Here is a 14,453-nt window from a genome sequence, read left to right on the forward strand (position 1 = left end):
ATTGACTGCCTATACAACATTCATGTTCCTTACCCGGACAAAATATATTTTCCCGCATCACCACAATAAGGACCCCCCGATTCGTCCCATAACAAAATGGCAATATCGCCAGATTATAACACCAAGGGAGCACCCTCAATAGAATCTCATGACGCTTCCCACAAGGGCAGCTAGAATACATTACATGAGTAGGGTTGTGGTTTGTTGACAACCGGAATTCTACCAACCTCGACAGACTCAAAACTTTTCTTGACTCCCAACAGCCCGCGGATAGTGTAAGCAAATGAGACCACTCGAGGTATGTACATGATGTGACACACACACACACACACACAGACAGACACACAATATCCCTCAGTGGCTTACTTTTGGGCGCCGAATCTTCCTTGACGTCCATCATACTCTGCGCGAGAGTATAGCTAAGGGTCCGGAAGTTGTTCCACATGGACCTGTGCATCTCCATTGTTTGTCGCTTGATCGGCGGGCAGTATAGTTCGAATGTATATGCCTGTGTACACGTGGATTTCGGTTTATCCCGCCTGCCTTGGATTATGGATTATGTTCGATTAATGGTAGATATATGGAAAATGGTTTAGACTGTAGGGTAAGTGTCCTGTGTATCCAAGAGTAAGCATTTGTAGGTATAGAGGATTGGTGCTGCGAGCCGGAAATAGCACCCCTATAGTCAGTTAACTTAATATTCCCCTCTATAACTTCGCTTCGAAGTCATCTGTCCGAGAAAGCAATATCCTCTGCGACCACGGAAATATAACCACTGATAACTTATGTAACAGGACTCTAGACTGAACTAGACTTGGTTATGTCCAACGACGGGATTCGGGGCTAGCATTGGTTACTACCTACCGTTGGCATCAACAAGATCAGGTAAGCTTACCTATATTAGAACGAACCTAAGGAGTAGTCATACCGTACATTCGGTTCAGTTTCGGCCCGGGCCCAAGGGTCCTATGAATGCCCGAAACTCCATCGTACAGACCGAGGTCTGCATATCAGTACTATGCTGATACACGGAGAAGGGTTGAAGGATCGAAATGGAGGTACCAACCACTATTGGGCGCTGAAGGTCAATCGTAACGTTGTAGGGAACGACGGTCCCTTTCCAGTGTCCAGAAGCCATAGTTTCTTAGAGTAAATATAGTGCAATCAATAAATATGCTTCATGGCATCAGTAGCAAAAGTGGTCGTGGTAGTCTCTTCATAGTAGCGGAGGTGGTGTTGGCTCGTCGGGTGTACTAGTGCCAATGACACAATACTCTGCAACAAAGCGAAAGTTGGCGCGGTCCAGACTGAGGTTCAACGACTCAAGCGTCTCGACGACGAACCCCAGGAGGAGGAGAAGTTCTCGCAGGTATCATCCGGATTATGCACCAGTGCTAAAATCGCAGGACACGCCGCGGCGGACGAGGCCAATGCTACGGGCTGCCAGTAACTCAGACCGGAGACCAAATGCCTCAGCAGACTTGAGAACGATACGGAGAAATCGAAATAAAGGCAGAGATATGTCTGGGAGATTGCATGTTTCCTGCTAGCACCATCGTGGTTTACAGTGTGTGCCCGGAAGCCCGTAGAGTTCGGACTCATGGTAAGTCTCACTTGTTGAGGTATATCCTATAGCTGCAATCCGGCTCTGAGGTTAATCTCCCCAGTGCGCTGTATTCCGTCGTCGTTTGACGTGTTGCTCGTGTAGTTAGCTTGTATGTAGCGTATATCCACTGGTGAATGTCTACACTCTGCGAGAGAGCTCTGGTGGCAAAGTGCCGTATAGCGGTATGATTTTATTTCGCACGCTAGCTGGTGTGAGAATAGTGAAAATCAATGTCCACCAGATCCAGAGCCCTGGCTCCCCGAGTCGTTTTAAGCATAGCACTAGCTGCCCCCATCGCCCCGGCAAGGCTGCAATTCTGGCCCAAGAGTGGCTCCCAAGCTTCGTTCGAGATACGAGCCAAGATCCCTGGTGGCCTAGGACCAGGAGAGCCTAGGGAACTGGCGTAGAATTAATATTTCACAACATCCTTAGCCAAATATTCTGGCCCTCTTCTTGCTTTCTCTCCCCCTCACTCCAGTCGCTCCTTCTCTCTCTTACACTCGAGCGGACCCAGTTCTTTTTCCTATTTCGGCCGTCCCAATGGCCGCCCACGGTTCCGAGCAGTATGGTTCTCCTCGTTTGGCTCTCGCTCTGCCTGCTGGCCTCCTTGGCAGGGGCCGTGTCCAACAAGACCGAAATCGACCTGATCTTCCCAAGAAATGGAACATTTGCGCCAATGCCCTTGATGCCAGTGGTTTTTGCCGTGCAGAATCCCTCTGTCGCGAAACAACTGCACGCAACGATGCAGTGGGCAGTGGGTGGACTCGGCGGTGGAGACGTGTCGGTGTGGAGCAATTGGGAGTCTCTAGACGACATCTCGACAATGAGACGACCTACTTTGTGTCTTCCAGCCTCGGGAAAACGGTCAATACCACCGGTACCTGGGAGTTCCTGTGGAGGCTGCATTGGCATAACTGTTCCGCCTCGGAGGATTCGGAGTATTACGAGGAGGTCTATCCCTGGGTCAACGTCGGCGACGACTTCAACGTCGACAGGGTCTACGAAGACTTCCACCGATCAGAGTACAATGTTCTCGCTGAGAGACTCGTATTCACGATCCGCGAGGGCGGCAGTCAACCGAACCTCACTACGAATCACTGAGGCCGAGCAATGCGACAAAACCCCAACTTTTGCTTTGCCCTTCATTGTGGACTCGCTGGGAAACCCCATGAACTTTCCCTTGACCAACCAGTTCAACCAGGAAGTGTCTACTTGCGCACAACTCGCTAATTCGACCTCGACCTCGTTTCCGAACCCGAGCCCCTGTCGAGCCAGTATTAGTCCCGAGGCTGAGTCGAGCATTCTGGCTAAATCGCTGAAGATGGCTGCCGGAATGGACTATTTCCTGTAGGACGCTGGAAAGAAGAACCTAAGGACGACATCGCGGCGGGTCATGACCACGGCCAGGCAGCACGGCTTGCCATAACGCTGGTTCTGGCCCTGGCTGTCCTTGTATACTAGTGGTAGTTGGGCCTGACTTCCCACCTCTTGCTTAGACAGGATGCGGTGTCTCATCTACGGCTGAGAACGAGACTAAGCATCGGTCATGGAAATGGGCATATTTAGATTTATACGTACTCAATACTGGGGTTTTCCCAGATGCAACCTCGCAATCACGACGCGTACTCTTTCAGCAGGAGTCCTGCGGATCAAGGTTTGTTGGATACAACCTGGGTGATCTCGCTGGTCAGTCACAGTAAACTAGAACTTCAAGGTGCTCACTGCTCTCAGCGTCGGTCAGTCGCATGGAGCTCTGGAGCCTGGCCGTGGAGCCTTACTTGTTTAGATTGGTATTAAATAAAGATATTACAAGGGGATGTATATAGATGGACCTTCCTATCTAAACGTGGCATATATACAAGAAAGAATCGCTGAAGAAGAGAACAGATCAGCCCCCTTTCCTCCCTTCCGAGAGCAGTTATGAAGTACAGTTCCATAATATCCTTGTTTTGCACTTTTTTATGCCAGCTGATTCTTTGCTTTTTAGATTCTATGACTGTGAGCGTCCTCGTCCACATTTTCTCCTGCTGTTGGATTCAAGTTTGTCCTTAGCAATGGACCTAATTAGGCGCGTAGGTGGGACAACCACGTTCCCGAGTCCGGTTGTTCAGGTTTCATCGGACCAGCGATGCTAGCCCTTGTAGGGAAGACTGTGTATTACTTCTCAATACAGCTTCTGTCATTCTTTTAGACCCTATTGCCCGATGGAACGAAACTCCTCGCATTGCATGACTCTTTATACGCATTAGCTTCCACCTGTATACTTCTTCTACTAATCTCCTCACCTCCTCAATAGGCCTACCCCGTCAGGTAGAATATGCTACCGACTATCACCGTCGTTTACCACATTCGTTGGGGGCACATTCACGTGTACGTCCTAATACCACACATTGTTCCACATCGTATTTATCTACACCACGTCACAAGTCGTGCTTACCGAGGTAGGTGAAGATGGCCTCGTAGTGCCCCGTTGCATTCGTGTGCATAGTCAACGCGTGCCCACTTCCAGGCTGAACATGCACACTCACATCCTCAGCAGCAGGGAATGTGCCCTTTTTTAGGGCCGGCAAATCATACGAGCCAGGGCACTCCCCAAGGCAAGTTCCGAAGTCGTACTGGGCAAGAGCAAACTGGAAGCACATCATCAGCAACTTATCTTATAAATATCTGCTTGCTTGGATACTCACCAGAAGCGGCCCCTTGTAGCTATTTGCGGGCTTCCCCAACGCTGCAGCAAAACTCACAAACTCGCCCGCACTCCCCGTCTCCTTGATACTATCCGCGTACTCCAGCAACTCTTCTTCAAAATACCCCTTCTTAAAAAAGATCTGCTGCAGCGCAGTCTTGGTCCCCTGAACAAGGTACCCACTACCACGATTACCAAACCGGACCGGGTCACTCTCAGGCGCGAACTCTAAACCAAATGCACGTTGGCCCGCTTTTCCAAACTGTTCGCCGGGGATCAACCCCGTTGAGACCGCACCGTCGACGATATCGGGGTAGTTTGCCAGGATACCGATTGTGAGGCCTGAGCCGTAGGAGTGGCCGACTAGGACTGTTTTCTTGAATTCTGGGACACGAATATGGCCGGACTGGGACTGGGATTGTTTAGCAAGACCACCGGAGCGAGCGAGAAGCGTAAGCTGCCTCAGAATCTCGATTTCCACGGGTGCTTGGACGATCTCGTACGCATCTGGCTTGTCGCTATGCCCGACGCCGAGGCGATCATAGGTTAGGACTGAGTAGCCGGCTGCGAGACCGGCGTCGACGTAGGAGTATTTTTCGGGATCGAGTTCGGAGTCCCAGTACCTGCGCACAATCCGTAAATACATAGCTCAAAGATGAAACTGAGATCGAGATGCACCTCTTATCAAATCCAAACCCATGTGTAGCAATCTGCAGAATATCCGCCTTTCCATTGTTCGAGTGCTGAGGGACACAAAGCTGCGCGCTGATACTGAAGGTCTCATGCACGGGTCTGACACCTGTAATACGGTCGGTGATGTTCGGCGCAGTCCAACGGTCGAGGTCAAAGACGTAGTCAACGGCGTCGATGGTGTTGTCTACGCGGACGATGTCGTAGATGGAGTTGTTTGCGTTAACAGCCAGAGACAAGTTGAGGTCCACGCAGGGTCTGCTTCCTGTCGTGTTGGTTGGAGCTGCCTGGGCTGTCTGGCCTAGAATGGACAGAGTGGTTACGAGCAGTAAAGACGCCATGACTGGAATGCAAGTGCTTCGTATTGGTCTTCGGATTTTGTTTGTGATTCTGATCGGATTTTTGAGCGTGGTGGGTGTCATGTCTTTATACCTCGAGCCGCATGACGGTTTGATTAGAACTATGTAGCACAAGCACGTGTTTCTATTAGACGTATTCTTACCACCGAGATATTAGTCTCGTATCACAAACGCATACGTTAGATGGAGTGGTCAGGAATGGGGCTGAGTAAGTAGATGCTGCTTACACTGGAGCGTATCCGCGTATAGTTCGGATCGACGTATGCGTATCCGGCTACGGCTACGGCACGGCTCGCCAAAGCTCAATGGTTAGCGGCCTGATACTTTATACTTAGACACCGTATCCATCTGGTCAAATTATGAGACATATATCAAACGCGCACCTGTTCACCTCAGGTTCATAATGCTTTTACGCAAGGGTTAGGAGTTCGAGTTTCAGAGGTTATGGGTAACCCTATGAAGAGAGCAATGCCTAGTGACAAAATGCATATGTTACGTAGCTGCCTGACCTTCAGGAATTTCTTACTTGTCAACAATTTTCTGGCAGGGTAATCTGCCTACGGTATCCGAAGCTGCTACCACATAGTTTCCCGTACCAGCCATCTCCCGTTATATGTTCTCAAATCATCGTAGTGATATTGGCATACAATGACGGCAAAATCAAACTCAGGATTTGCGGCTGGAATAAAATGCACAGGACTAGCCAAAGGCGTTAACATATAAGCTTCCTTTTCCGTCATAGAAAAGGACACCCATTGGTGAGAGGCAGTGTGGTCTAGAAATGGAAAAATCCATCCAAATAATTCATAATCTAAAAGCCACTGTTGATCGAAAACCATGTTGGCAATGAGTGCCTAATGTAGAACTCGATATATACCATTGACTCGTTGTTTTCATGACCCAGGGTGCAGGGAATACTCAGGGCTTGCTGTTTGTTCAGCCCTACTTCAGCCACACGCCTGCTGCTATAGTAAGACATAATGCTTGACCAAACAGCTATTAACCATTTTGACTTTTTACACCCAACCCATCTCGGACACTTTCCTCCAATCCTCCAACCTTAGCCAACTTCCCTTGGCGGCGCACCTCACATCATATGGCGTTGAAATGGAGGACTGGGCTCTGTTGTTTTTATTGCATGGCTTGCTTACCTACCAAGTAGGAAACTCTAGACGCAAGCTTGTGGGGTGAGCAGGTACGCTAAGCAGTGCGAACAGAGCCAAGCCGAGTCTAGGGGATTGAATGCAAACCACGAGATACCGTAGGGACCGTGTGGTGTACCCGCCGGCTTCAGATGCCGTTGACAGAGTTCGCCTACAGTGGCATGAGAGCACCTTACAGTAGTACCTAAAAGCTCTGTTATCATTACAAGTGGGACTCCTGATGCCGATTGAACGCGGTATACCGGAAGGTGACAGGTTATCAGCACCCCACTGCAGATAGCCAAATGACTTGATGCGAAATACAGTTTGATGTCAAGTAGTGTCCTGGGTTGTTATATAGGGCGTCCAGTACGCGTGGGCATTTGTAGAGGACAGCAGATCCCTTCTATCCACCAAGGTCTTCTTCTCCAAGATGCATCAAAGCCTCGCTCTTCTGGCTCCTATTTTTTTTTCCCACGCTGTCTTTGTCCAAGTGTCAAACGCAAGCAACTATGCCAGTCTTACTGTTGCCATGGTCAGAGCGCCACCCCCGGACTGGCCCTTGCCGGTGCGCAGCTACAACTGGACCGGGGTCATGCCCAACCTAAACTCTTCAATCGACAAAGCCATTGAGTACATACACGAAGCCAAAGACAACAGTGCCAACTGGATCATATTTCCTGAGCTCTGGTTCCCGGATCAGCAAGCCCCTGTCACCATCCCCCACCCTGCCCAATCGCTGTACCTGGCCCTGCTGTACTAACCTCATAATCCATCCGACAGCTTCCCCAAAGGCTTCGCCTACAATAATTAGACGCATACCCACCTCCTAACCTATATTGCCAGCGCCCTAGTTATCAGTAGCCCTGAATAGACGCGCCTTACAGCCACTATAAACAAAACCCTACTCTACGCAGCCCTTTTATTTAAATAAAGAAATAATAATAATCTCTTCATAGTACAAGCTCTAATCTGCCTACTCAGTGACAAACTTATTTTCTAATATAAATTACAGCCCTCGGGATCCGAGCAGGATATCTTCATAGATAATATAATTAACTAACTAAAGGTTATTACCTTTATATATAGACATGTTAGATTTCTTAAATATCGACCGTACGACCTGCCTATTTAGGATATCGGAATGACGACCTTCGATCACCGAAACTTATGCAGAATTTTTCTGCTATTTCCACGGTTCAAAAGTTATGTCTCTATTATCTGTGTATTTAAACCACCGTTTGCAGCTAGATTGAGAAATCAGACCTTCATTCTTTGATATTATTAGTGGTTGATATCGAGTAATTTACACCTAGGCTGACGCTCATAGTTTAATCGCCCATTCATTAAGGTCGTGGATATCCCAGACCGGTCTGCCTGAGTGCTCATCGACTTCGTCGGGCTAAGAGATTTACCGACACTGCCATGACCTTCTATAGCGGCCGCCTTTCCGTAGGCCATAACAGGACTTGTTACTATTTATTGGATGAGAGCTTGAAATGTCCCGCATGGAAGAATAGCGCCCCGCTTATTGAGCCCACGATCATATCTGTCGCGGACATGCCACGAGCGCTAGCTATCCCCAAACACCATTAACAGTCCAGTGGGTGGAAGCGTGATAGTGGCTGCAGGGAGGATATTAGCAGATTTCCCGCTATCCTCATGCAACGGCCCCTCCCATCGCCGTAATCAAGGCCTTGGCTTCAGCTGCGCCCCCGACCTGCAGTGATCACGCCGGCCAGCTCGATACATCTTTGGTTCGGTGGCTGTCATTACTAGCAGCTTACGATAGCGCCGGGGCGCTCCAGCGGTTGGGCTGAATGTACTCCAACCAATCTGCTGCTGCAGTTCATTGAGCAAAAGAAGCCTCGAGGGCTGCACGGACAGGGTGCAAGATTGGAGTCGAGGCTTCCGGCGAACGTTCAGCACCACTTAGTCTACGTCGCGAAAAATATACTTGTAGGCTGACAACCTAAATAAGATTACGCTCATCCACTCTGCTCGTCCTTCGCACGCGAAATAGTTGAGAAAGATTAGATGAAAAAAATGCAGGCGACCAAGATTGACGCAGCCCTGCGCAGAGCAACCGAAGAGTTCGGTCTTTGCCCCAACCGCGTCTGGGCGATCGGCCACAACCTCCCAGACTGGGAGACAAAACTGCCAGAATTAATTCCAACAAGCAAGAGATTGCAAGAATCCGGTGCTACGATAGTCCGACACGAGGGACACGAACAATGCACCTTTGATCTCTGCGAACAGTCTATGCTCAACTTCACCTCCGTCGCTCAGCGGCATGAGCGCCCCGCCTGTCTACAGAGACAGGGTCATTTAGCGCAGCCCTGCAATACCTTGAAAGGTATGTTTCCTCGGGACTTACTGGATAAGGCATCGCTTGCTGGGGAGCCGACCGCGTGGAGACTGGACGGTCAGTCGCTAGTCAGCGTTGCGGAGCCATACATGGCCATCTCGCATGTCTGGGCTGATGGGACGGGCTCAGGGGCGTGGGCCGATGGAGAGGTAAATGAGTGTCTATATCGGTTTTTCGAGCGTATTGCGCGACGGTGGCAGTGTAAGGGGATCTGGTGGGATACGATATGCATACCGAGGGACAAAGCTGCGCGAACACGCGCGATAAACACAATGGAGCGGAATTATGAGAGTGCGCGAATTACGCTTCTTCACGACTACTATATACGGAATTGGGAGTGGGTTAATGGCGAGACTGCTTGTCTTGCGATTATCATGTCGCCATGGTTTAGTCGTGGGTGGACCGCCCTAGAACTGGTGCGGTCGGGTAAAGTCAAAGTTATGTTCAAGGGGTCAGTGATTAAAGACCTGGACGAGGATATTCTTTCAAAATCGGAGACAGACTCTGCTTGTCATTGACATGCGACCGAGGCGATCATGGGTCTGCGGAAGAAACGCGTTAAAAGCCTGAATGATCTGTTAACAGTCCTTGGTCCGCGCTCTACCTCTTGGCCGCGCGACATGGCAATTATCGCTTCACTGCTTGTTGGAATTCAGAAGGCCGTTGGAGAAAAGCAGCAGGAGATATATCAGGAGATTCTGCGGAAGATCGGGTGGGTGGCTCATGGCCACCTATTTCATAGGTCCGCGACCATGGCGAGTAATTTCAGCTGGTGTCCTACTAATCTGCTGACATTGCCCATGGCGGACATCTCGAGTCAAAGGAAACTAAAGATATTGGACAACGGGAATCTTTGGGGCAAATGGGATGTTATTCAGCCATTAGCTATCCCAAGGGAGCGGTACGTGCTTTATACTGGGTTTCCGCTCGTGGACATGAGAATAAATATGACACTAGAATCGGGAAGCCAGTGCATGCTCTTGGGGGAACCGGATACTATATTGTTCAACAGAGCTATCGCAGTGAGGACGCTGAGCGCCAAGCATCGTCTTTATGCGTTCATGGGCCCGGTCTATTTCAACCCTCCACTTGGGCGCGACGAGTTCAAATGGGAAAGCTGGTATGGTATTACAATTGGATGTGAAGAAAAAAGACAAGATTCGCCTCAGAAAGCCCCTCGCTATACCCCACGGCTGTGGAAAAAGGAGCCTCCTTCTTTTACAGATCTTCAGCGGCCATTGGCCCAGATGTCCAACAAGTGGAATAGGGAGAGCAGCCCCATGCCAGAAGACCGGCGCCTGTTGGAGGCTGTCATTGAAGGTAACAAAAGTGAAGTGAGGCACTTATTGAGGTACCGGGGGGATGTCGATTTTCAGGACGATGCTGGCTGGACTGCTATGCACCATGCTGTGACAAGGGGACACCACGGCATTATCGATCTGCTCATCGACAAGGTACACAAACTAGATATCCAGGATGAGCTGGGCCAGCAAAGCCTTCACCTGGCTGCTGAACGAGGGGATGACAACCTACTCATGCGTTGGCCTCAACTCATGGATGGACATCAGCCTTGTAAAGACGGGCAAACAGCCCTTCATCGGGCTGTTCTAGGAGAGTCCTTGAGCGTGGTAAAGATATTGCTTGACAGGTTTCATACTGACATAATGGATGCTCAGGATTCACTGGGGCGATCAGCCCTGCATCTCTCCGCTGAACTGGGACGGAAGGCAATCATGGCAGAGCTAATCTACAGGAACGCAAGAATGGAGTTGAAGGACAATTCAGGACGCACAGTCCTTCATTATGCCACTATGAATTGCAATAACGATCCAGAGATACTCGAGACTCTTCTAGATTACGAGATACTAGAGACTCTCCAGGAATACGATATCCTCAACCTTCCTGATAATGACGGCCGGATGCCACTCCATTATGCTGCCGACATTGGCTATGTTGGCTACCTTGAGGTGCTCGTGCAGAAAACGCACCTGGGAGCCACGGACTCACTGGGACGAACAGCACTGGAAGTAGCCGCTGATGCTGGTCATCTGCCGGTCGTGCGATTTTTACTCGACAGGGACACCGAGCGAAAAGAACTTCCGCAATCCTCCCTGGATGCTGCGTTACATCTAGCGGCGTCTGTGGGTATTCTAGAAATAGTCGAGGCTCTTGTCGGGCATGGAGCAAGCATCTGGTCCCGAGACTCAATGGACAAAACAGCCCTGGAAAAGGCAGTAGAGCTAAAACACCCAACAGTCACCATTTATTTGGCCGAGTTTGTTCTTTGGTCCGACCGATCCGGCGAGGTTCCCGCTGGCTGGGTTGAAGTGGCCAGGACCGGGCCCCCAGTTATTGAACCCACGGCCCTCCTCTACGCCGTGAGCAGAGGATACACAAAGGTGACAGAGGCTTTGATCGAAAGAGGTGAAGATATATTCGAAACAGACGAAGATGGCAGGACGGTTCTCTCTCTGGCCGTTACTAACACTGCGGAGAGCGCTATCAAAGCACTTGTCGCTGCGTATGGTAAAGCTATAACATCAGGAGTGACACTTGACGTTATAGCCAGGGCGGGAGCGGCAACGAGACAACAGCTACCCTTCGATTACTGGAGTTATTCCATGTCCAGTATGCCAGGACTGGCCGACATCATGTCTACCTCTTGGGTGGCCGTGAAGCATCTTGAGCAGGCATTCTACTCAACATCTGATTCCAAGCTGCGCGAGCTCTTAATTCCGAAATTGGAACCGCTTAGGGTTCCAACCGACCGGCCGATGGCACTTGGCGAGCCCATAGCTCCGTCCAGTCTTTACGGAATGGAGATATATACGGAGCGGGTGTACAGAAGTGGACAGTCCGTAACTTACGCACCCGCGTTTCGAAATAAACATCGGGGTTTTCTTTGGAATGCTGGGGATGCTGGGGATGATGAGGATGATGAGGATGATGAGTGGCGACAAAGGCGAGGAAGGCGAGGAAGAGGTGCGGTGTCCTTCTCTGACAGTGACAGTGAGGATGAGTACTAGGCCAAGCAAGGACTGACAAGGCCCTTATTCGATGCCGGAGGCCCAGTTCTTAGGGAAGTTGTTATCTGAGACTACCTACCCGGCCATTCCAAGGTTATGGATGGTTTCTCCTACATGGATTCGGATGTTCAAACAGGCAATGGTCCCACAGATGCGATCCATTTACCTAGTACTAGGTATCGTCCGTTGCTTACTACTACTGAAATGAGACGAGATCACTCGCGAGCATCAAATTTGCGGCTGATCAAACTCTTCATGTCTCAGATGCCCGTTATACCTAATTGGCTGCATGATATTATTTGCCCTTGGCTCCCTTTCTGCTCGAACCATCTTTGGATAATAGAGGCTCAATATAAACACGAACCAACAGCATGACTGTCCCTGTAGTCACGGCCAGAACGTCACTGGTTCATCAGATGCACGTCCATATCAATTGCTTTGGGCTGTTAGTAATTGGAGAAAGAACGATCGCTAAGCAGCAGAAGGCACGTACGGTTGATATATCCATCGTTGGCAACGAGTACCTTTGCAATATACTACCAGGCTAGAAAGGCCACCACCACAGTAATTGCATCGAAACGGTTCTCAAGTGTGTTCCGTGCGGCGGCCCCCACGAATCGTACAGCAAAAACTGTCGGAAGCTCCATCCAGTACAACATGAATAAAGCACTCCGACTAATCCAGCTAAACTTGAGGAAACAGGGCGCAGTGCATGATAGCTTAATGAGCGACAAAGAAATTCAGGACATCGTGGCAATAGCAATCAAGAACCCCAAGCGAGAAGAATTGACGGCCGACTCTTGACAACTCCATTGGTAGTTGAAGGCGCCCTGAAGAGTCAGGTCAAGGATTCTTCTGTTGGAGGCTGCGTGGAGGTGCGTAGTCGTCTCCTGGTGGTGGTGAAGACTTTTCACTTGCAGGACGCCTGGTGCTCTCCCTCACAACATGACCATTTTCCATCCGCTCTTTTTTGGGCAGGTCTTAGCTTGTTCTTGCAAAGAAGATATCTGCAAGAGTACTAATCCCCAGCACCGCGTAGAGGTGCCTGCCCCTGCTGGGGACCTGTTGAGGTCAAAGGGGGGTGACCAGTGAAAAGATATTGCGTTTGTGCTGTCTCTTCGAATGACAGGCGTGGATGCTAACTATGTGCAACACCACAACAATGCCTCAATCCTTAACCGCCTGCTGATTTCGCGGCGATTGCCTAAAAATTGATGCGACAGAAGCGGAATACTATCACAGCCCCTTGGGCGAGCACCTAAGCCATAGGCACATGCTTCTTCCTGGCTTCTGTCTCTGCCGGGATAGAGATCGTATCCCACCAGATAGCGTCGCGTTCAACCTCTTCACGGCGCGGCTCATGTAGTCGAACAGACACCTGTTAACCTTGCCAGGAGGCTGGATTCCTATCCCAGTCCTATCGGGCCATACATGCGTGATAGCAATATAGTGCTGATGTTGAGCCACCTGCTAGGGTTCCATAAGCGTCCAGCATGTCCGACCGCCGTCGTTGAGAGACTTAGTTTGCAGACCAGGGTCAAATTCCAGCATCCGACAGTGATGGCGGCCGTCTGAACGATGCAGTTGCTCGACCTTTGTGCTGTCCACGGTTGCAGTCTGGCAGAAACCGGGTATACAATGCTCATGGCCCGGGTGTTTGGTCTCCGCATGCCCGGTCACGGCCTCCATGAGACATGACAGGTACACTTGCTTTCGTTCGCTCACAAGTGCAAGATTCCATAGTCGGTCGGGGCAGATACCTACGGTCTGCGCCTTTTCTGCGGCGTTCGCAACGGGCCCTGAGTGATGCTCGGAGTGAGGAAATCCGGGCCCAACCGCCCCTCGAGTACGTCATTTCGCCCTAGGGATGATTGTACCGTCACAAGCCAGTAAACGATTTTCGCAGACGCCAAAGAGGTTCACCGCTGCTTCTTCGCCGCTAGAACCAAATAGGATATTCGAGAAGTCCTTGCGGCTGTTCGTGTATTCGATCAGCAGCCAGTGACACGAAGTGGCTGCGGCAGCCAGATGGAAAAATGGTCGACGCAACCTTTCGGCCCTGAAGCAGGATACTTCTAGTAGGCGCCCAGTCTCGGAACGACTGCCAGTCTGAATGAGGCGAGACTTTCTCAACTGCCTCTCTGTTCTCCAAGCACGCTGGATTCGTGCACACTGCCATACCCCGGCTGCACGGCAAAGTTGTGCAAGCTGGCTCAAAAGCGGCCAGCGGGGGTGCGATCGGCTTCGAGACTCTGAGAGTGAATTCTATCTCCCATTGGCTAAATGCCAAGAAATGGGCCGTCGCTTCTATCTTATTGTCCAGCCTTATTGGCTTTCAGAGTTCTGCGCCGCTGCAACGCAGTGGTGAGCAAGGCTGCAAGGGTGCAAGATCTTTGGGCTGACATGAGGGCTGGAGCGGCTAGGGGAATTGGTGGTTGTTGCTTCATGCAGTGGCATCTTGGCCTTGCACTTGTAATTTATGATAGTGTTTCACCAATCATTCTGTAGTCCTCTCGTACAACTGGGTATACGAGACGAAATATAGGCCTAGTGCAAGGAAGTTATATGCAAGTTAT

The 14,453-nt window shown here is 50.3% G+C and overlaps 3 protein-coding genes across 3 annotated transcripts; 2 read left to right on the top strand and 1 right to left on the bottom strand.

Moving 5' to 3' along the window:
- Positions 1 to 2,146: 2,146 nt before the first annotated feature.
- Positions 2,147 to 2,707, top strand: BDV17DRAFT_291872 (uncharacterized protein; the record flags this gene model as incomplete). Its single annotated transcript, XM_073762226.1, has 1 exon — positions 2,147 to 2,707. One exon carries the CDS (start codon positions 2,147 to 2,149, stop codon positions 2,705 to 2,707), a length of 561 nt encoding a protein of 186 aa, XP_073614960.1.
- Positions 2,708 to 4,026: 1,319 nt separating this feature from the next.
- BDV17DRAFT_291873 (alpha/beta fold hydrolase) lies at positions 4,027 to 5,323 on the bottom strand (the record flags this gene model as incomplete). Its single annotated transcript, XM_073762227.1, has 3 exons — positions 4,027 to 4,236; positions 4,294 to 4,915; positions 4,971 to 5,323. The coding sequence occupies 3 exons, from the start codon at positions 5,321 to 5,323 to the stop codon at positions 4,027 to 4,029; spliced, it is 1,185 nt and encodes a 394-aa protein (XP_073614961.1).
- Positions 5,324 to 8,529: 3,206 nt separating this feature from the next.
- Positions 8,530 to 9,369, top strand: BDV17DRAFT_291874 (uncharacterized protein; the record flags this gene model as incomplete). Its single annotated transcript, XM_073762228.1, has 1 exon — positions 8,530 to 9,369. One exon carries the CDS (start codon positions 8,530 to 8,532, stop codon positions 9,367 to 9,369), a length of 840 nt encoding a protein of 279 aa, XP_073614962.1.
- Between the last annotated feature and the right edge of the window lie 5,084 nt (positions 9,370 to 14,453).

Source organism: Aspergillus undulatus (genome assembly GCF_047715775.1).
Source record: "Aspergillus undulatus strain CBS 261.88 unplaced genomic scaffold BDV17scaffold_28, whole genome shotgun sequence".
Taxonomy (NCBI): Eukaryota; Fungi; Ascomycota; class Eurotiomycetes; order Eurotiales; family Aspergillaceae; genus Aspergillus; species Aspergillus undulatus.